The 5,470-nt window shown below is 37.7% G+C and overlaps 1 protein-coding gene across 2 annotated transcripts in view; it reads right to left on the bottom strand.

Annotated features, from left to right (window-relative positions):
* Window positions 1-5,470, bottom strand: part of TESMIN (testis expressed metallothionein like protein) — a 31,622-nt gene that overhangs the window by 2,567 nt on the left and 23,585 nt on the right. For both annotated transcript variants that reach the window (XM_006019213.3, XM_014517774.2), the window contains 5 exons: window positions 5,102-5,193; window positions 4,485-4,556; window positions 3,325-3,427; window positions 1,245-1,382; window positions 388-563 (listed from right to left, as the gene is read on the bottom strand). In XM_006019213.3, coding sequence (XP_006019275.1) covers window positions 388-563; window positions 1,245-1,382; window positions 3,325-3,427; window positions 4,485-4,556; window positions 5,102-5,193 — 581 coding nt within the window. The remainder of the gene's footprint in view (window positions 1-387; window positions 564-1,244; window positions 1,383-3,324; window positions 3,428-4,484; window positions 4,557-5,101; window positions 5,194-5,470) is intronic.

The raw sequence follows: 5,470 nt of genomic DNA, 5'->3' as shown, positions 1-5,470 counted from the left end.
TGCCTAGGCAGGGGGTTGGACTCAATGATCTGTTGAGGTCCCTTCTGATCCTAGCATCTATGAAATAATGAATCTATGAATAGGGCAGGGAAGAAGACAAAGACAAGGGACAGGTTTGCTATCAATAGAAAAGAAACTGCAGTTCTGCAGAAGGAATAATATTTATTTCCCAAGGTATGTGCAACATATATCTGAAAGGTTTGTCTTAAGTAATCAACCTTTTCATTTCTTGATTCTATAAAATTAAAGTTACTTGCAGATCAACAGACACCTATTACACAAACCACTGGTCAATATAAATTACTGCTTTTTAGATACATGGCGAAGAGTACATTATAAAAACATAGTGGAACACTTAGATGAATTTAACATATTCCAAATATTCACCCATCTTTCCTGGATTCTGATAACATTTCAAATGCAGATGTTGACATAGAGTTGTCTTCTTCATTATTTCTAATATCAGTGTAGTCTGGCATGTTCATTAGTGTTTTTCTGTCTGGGCTTTCTTCATAATTTTTGCAACCAATGCATTTGCAAATAGAGGAACACATAATTTTAGCCTGGGAAATGAGAAATACTAACATTTAGAGAAATACAGAATTGGTATATTACCAAGCATAACAACATCCATTACAGCCATGCCATCAGGGAGTCGCCATGCCTGTACTAATTCTAAAGGCTCCCAGAGGAAGACTATGGAAATTCTCTATAGGATCAAAGTGGCGGAAATGATATCTATTTTCCCTGATCCCAGATGTGTACCCATTCATTCCATTTCCCCTGTCTGTCTACATTTACCTCACCTAACATGGAGGCCAACACATGGATGCCTTTGTTGGGTCAGGTGGGAAATGCCACACAAACTACCAAGCTACTCAGAAGGGGGAAATTTGCACTTGAAGCTTGATTTAAAATGCATAGAAGCCAATAGAATCTTTTCACTGAATTCAGAAGGTTCTAAGAAATGATGGCATTTCCTCTTCTCCTATGGACCAGTGATTATATTTGGCACAGCAACTTGTTAAGAAGCTCTCTCCCACTTTAGGAAGAGAAAAATTCTTGCTGATTAGCCTCAGCTAAACAGGAAAGAAAAGCTGTTCTTTAAGTTATAATGAACAATTTGAGGGGAAAAAAAAACTTATTTTCAATGCCTAGTATTTTTACACAGAAACAAGTAGATTAAAACATATCCTTTTCTGATAAAAAAATCAAGAAGCACTAGGAAATATCACTTGACTAACCTCAAAACACTCACAATAATTCTTAAGGCACCCTGAGCGCTTGCAGTTACATCCTTTATTATGACGAGGCTTGATATCTCCTGTTTTCCCTTTCCCAATCTTTGGGAGGAAAGCTTCTGGGTTCCTATCAAGACAGGCCTAAAAAGAAAGCAGCAGTACATAAGAAATTCAAAGGAAGTATTATAATTTAGTGTTTAAAGAAGCACCATATTTACATGGACTTTCAGTCTTGGAGGTATTTCCAACAGATCCACTTATTTGGGCTTGGTTTTATATTCTAGTATATGGTTGGATGGTGGTAGGAAGTCAAATAGTTCTGAGCTGACTGGGTTCTACAAAGGGAACCCACAATGCCCCTCTTATGGAAGACTGGTAGTCCAGCTGTCTACAATCCACTTAAGGTTAGAATGTTATTCTGCATTATCATTTAAAAAACAACAACCCCCCCCCCAAAAAAAAAAAAAAAAAAAAAAAGTAATGTCATGAGGCTCAATCAGTACACACTGAAGATCATTCATTGTGCAATCTCACCAGAACTATAACATTCCAGGTAAAAAGAAACTGGAATTCAATGCCAGGAATCATCACATTTCTACAACACTAAGGATCAGAAAATTGTCTCCTTTCACATGGTCACAGAAATCCAGTAAGTTGAAAAAACAATCAAACATATGTTACAGGGTAAAATATGAAGCAGTCACCTGCTGGTGAGTCTAAACTTCTCTGCCTATATCCTTAAAGCATCATGACATTTAAAGTGCTCCCCCAGGGATTAGATGCCATAGTTTTATTCAATTTCAATTTATTAAGGATTCTGGCTGAAAGCCATGCTCCCGAAAACGTAACAGACATACAACCATAATATAAATTTGAACAAAAAACAACAGAAATGCAAATATAATAATAACATAGGGCCAACCATTATAAAGGCATTATTCCTATTCCTAGAAGTAACATAATCAAGTACAAATATGGTGATAAATCAGATCATGAATCTATAAAAATGTTGTGCGTAGGTCCACAAATAATACAGTAAAAAACAAATATAGTGATAAAGTTTATCGGTCATATCAACAGTAAAGGATGTTTAGCTCTGATTGCTTCAGCCTTGTAAGCAAAAATTGCAAGATGGTTTACTAAATATGGATCTGTTTCCTGGAAGCACCATATTAATTTCTCTTTATTTGAAAAGTATGCCATAGTTTTATATAATATATGGAAAACTCTTTTTGATTAAACTGTTCCTAACAGTGCTGAGAATGATACTGGGCAGTTCCCAATAGTTCCATTTTAGGGACACTCCAATTAAACTGTATTACAAGATCCAAGTACCTCTTTTTGAAGAACAGAATTATTATATTTTATTTTATTTTACAAAAACTAGCTAGGTAATATAACTGGCTAAATAACAGTTGAAAGCTAGTATATTGCATATTGCACAGGCAGTACCCCTTTGTTTCTCTGCATTTGGTTCCACTCAAAGGTTAACCAGTGCTTTCATATCTGGAGGCAATTTTCTGTTCAATGGAACCAGGTTCAACCTGGCTGACAATCAGATCCCTTTACACTGCAGCACTAGACAAACAAAAAGAACACCATAGTAAAAACTCCCTGAGGTACTATTTCCTCTGAGATGTTGAAGATCTATCAAGGTGGACAGCAATTTGGGTATCAGTTTCTTTTGACTTGTATCACAACAGGAAGTTCCTGCTGCTTCACCCAGACTGTTTTCTGGCATGCTACACTTCCCGGACACACTGTTTTCTGGGGGACTTTGTGTCACACCAGCAGGCCATGATTCTGGAAAAATCCGCCTGCTTTCTGCTTTTAAAAAAACAATGTTTTATTTGGGAGTGTGCTGTATGTGAGAAAATGCAGTCATACTGGTTCTGGTGCCAGACACACTGAAAGTCCTTTAAAGTGAATGAAAATTCTCAATGACAAGCTTTTTGTATGTAAATATACAGGTAACAGTCAACTTTTCTTTAAAAGAATACATTTTTAATAATGGAATTTGAAAAATGAAAAAAATACTGCCATATTTTCCTGTCTGACCTAGATAACACACTACTTTTATTACCTTAATTGCTTTAAATCGCTCAGTTTCATGAAGTGGATTGTTGTAACAATTATTGCAGTTGCAGTTGCTGCAAAAATCACCATTGGCAAAGCAATCACAATATCTGTGATCAACACATAAAGCAACATATAAAATGTAAAAATTAGCTATTTCAAGACAGAATATTTTGTATCTTTACAAAAAAATATGTCTCTCTAACACACACTGTACACTTGACACTTATTTCTCCCTCTTACTCAATTTTATAATACATGACAAAACTGTAATGACATCACCAAACTGCCTCAGAGACCGTATATGTTTCTTTTTGTGTGGATGGAGTAGCAAATAGAATTTTACACTATTTCCTAATTCTTACATCATATCTTATAAGCAATATTTTTGTATTCTCTGTTTCTTTTAATCTAATGTATCCACATACATTCCTAGGGCAGATCCTAGCAAACTGGTGTAGTTCCAATGACCAAAAAAAGTTGCACCAATTTATATCAACTGAAGGTTTAGCCCTCTCTGGTTTTAGACCAAGGTCTTACTTATGTATTTGGGGGGAAGGTGTACTTGGTTTGGGACACACATAGTTGGTGTTCACTAACTTATTAGCCGGTACTAAAACACATTTACTTCATTTATATATATGAAGGGCTTAGTCCATCTGTTCGTGTGTGTGTCTGTCTGTCTGTAATGCACTTGGAGCACTCTGACTGGCTGTCTTGGCAGCCAATCACAATGCTTACTGAAACAACCAATCAGAGTGCTCCATACAGACAGACACAGAGAGACAGCTGGATGCGGAAGGAGGGGGTGTGTGTCACAGGGATGGATGTGTAGCAGGCAGGGGGGGTGGCACACGGCTGGATGCGGAGCAGCAGCAGCGTGGGGCAGTGGGCCGCAAGTTGGAGGGGGGAGGCATGGAGGGCGCAGGGCAGGGCCGGACCTGGAGCGGGCAGAGGGGGTGGCATGTGGCCAGATGTGGAGTGGTAACAGTGTGGGCCAGTGGCTGGTGGTGATGGCCACTGCGTACAAGCTTCCACCCTGCTCCTGGGAGGTGGTGGCAGCATGCAGTGGTGGCACGTGACGCTCCATCCTGCCTGCCCCCGTGTCATTCTTGATAGGCAATTCACTAGTATTTCATAATAAATGCTGGTTTGTTAGTTACTTACAATTTCAGACACTGAGATTTGGTACAGTTACATGGCTTTCTAGACTTTATATCCCAGGAACTAAGAGGCAATCTATATATTTTTTAAAAGAAACATAAAATGTATGTTAATGTATGTTAAAATTAATAATGGTCATATATTTTTCTTCAAAATACAAAACCTGACCTTTTTAGCATCAATTATTAATGCTATATAAAGATGACATACAAACACAAGCCTAAGAAAGATCCATTCATTTTAAAATTACACGATGAATACATTATAGTTCATCTTTGAAGACCACCTAGCATATAGATTAAGTTTTAAAACTTATACTTTTTCCTCTTTCAGCCTTTTGCAGGGCACAATAACAAGGTATTTTTTGGTCCTACAAAACCAGGGACTATGTTATATAATCCTGAGCGCCATCTATTCACACTTTATCCATTTACATATCTACTCCTGTAACCGAAATGCATTATTTGCTTGGGAAAGCAGGGAAGAAGTATGTTATGCTCAAAAGGATCATGGCCTGAAGTGAATTCTCCAAAACTATAAAGAAACATGGCAACAATGCAGAAAAACTTGTCAACCTAGTGCTAAAATTAGTTGTAAACTGACAGTTTCACAGTTCTTACCCAATTAAAGTAACTTTTGTTGAGCCCTGAAGATCTGGTTCTGGATGAAATTCGGCACTACTGGCCACAGTTGGTAAGGATCCATTATCAAGCTGTTCAAAATAAAAAGGAAACATTGTGCTGGTGTTACATTGTAATAACAATACCTCTCATTTTTAGAATTTGGCAGGGAAAAAGGAAGACTATGAAAACTGAATCACAAACCCTTGTTCAAGCAAAGTCTACTAATAAAATAAATGCAGGCCTGGAAAAATATACTGAATACTAGCAAATTGCCTGTCACAAATGACCAGGGAGGAGGAGTAGGGGTGGAAACAGGGACAGAGCGCCATGTCTGCCCCTTGTCTGGGCCCATTTGCTCCCTTCCCC

This window comes from Alligator sinensis, unplaced genomic scaffold (assembly GCF_000455745.1).
Source record: "Alligator sinensis unplaced genomic scaffold, ASM45574v1 scaffold907_1, whole genome shotgun sequence".
NCBI classification, from domain to species: domain Eukaryota; kingdom Metazoa; phylum Chordata; order Crocodylia; family Alligatoridae; genus Alligator; species Alligator sinensis.
This window is presented reverse-complemented; position numbering and strand designations above follow the sequence as displayed.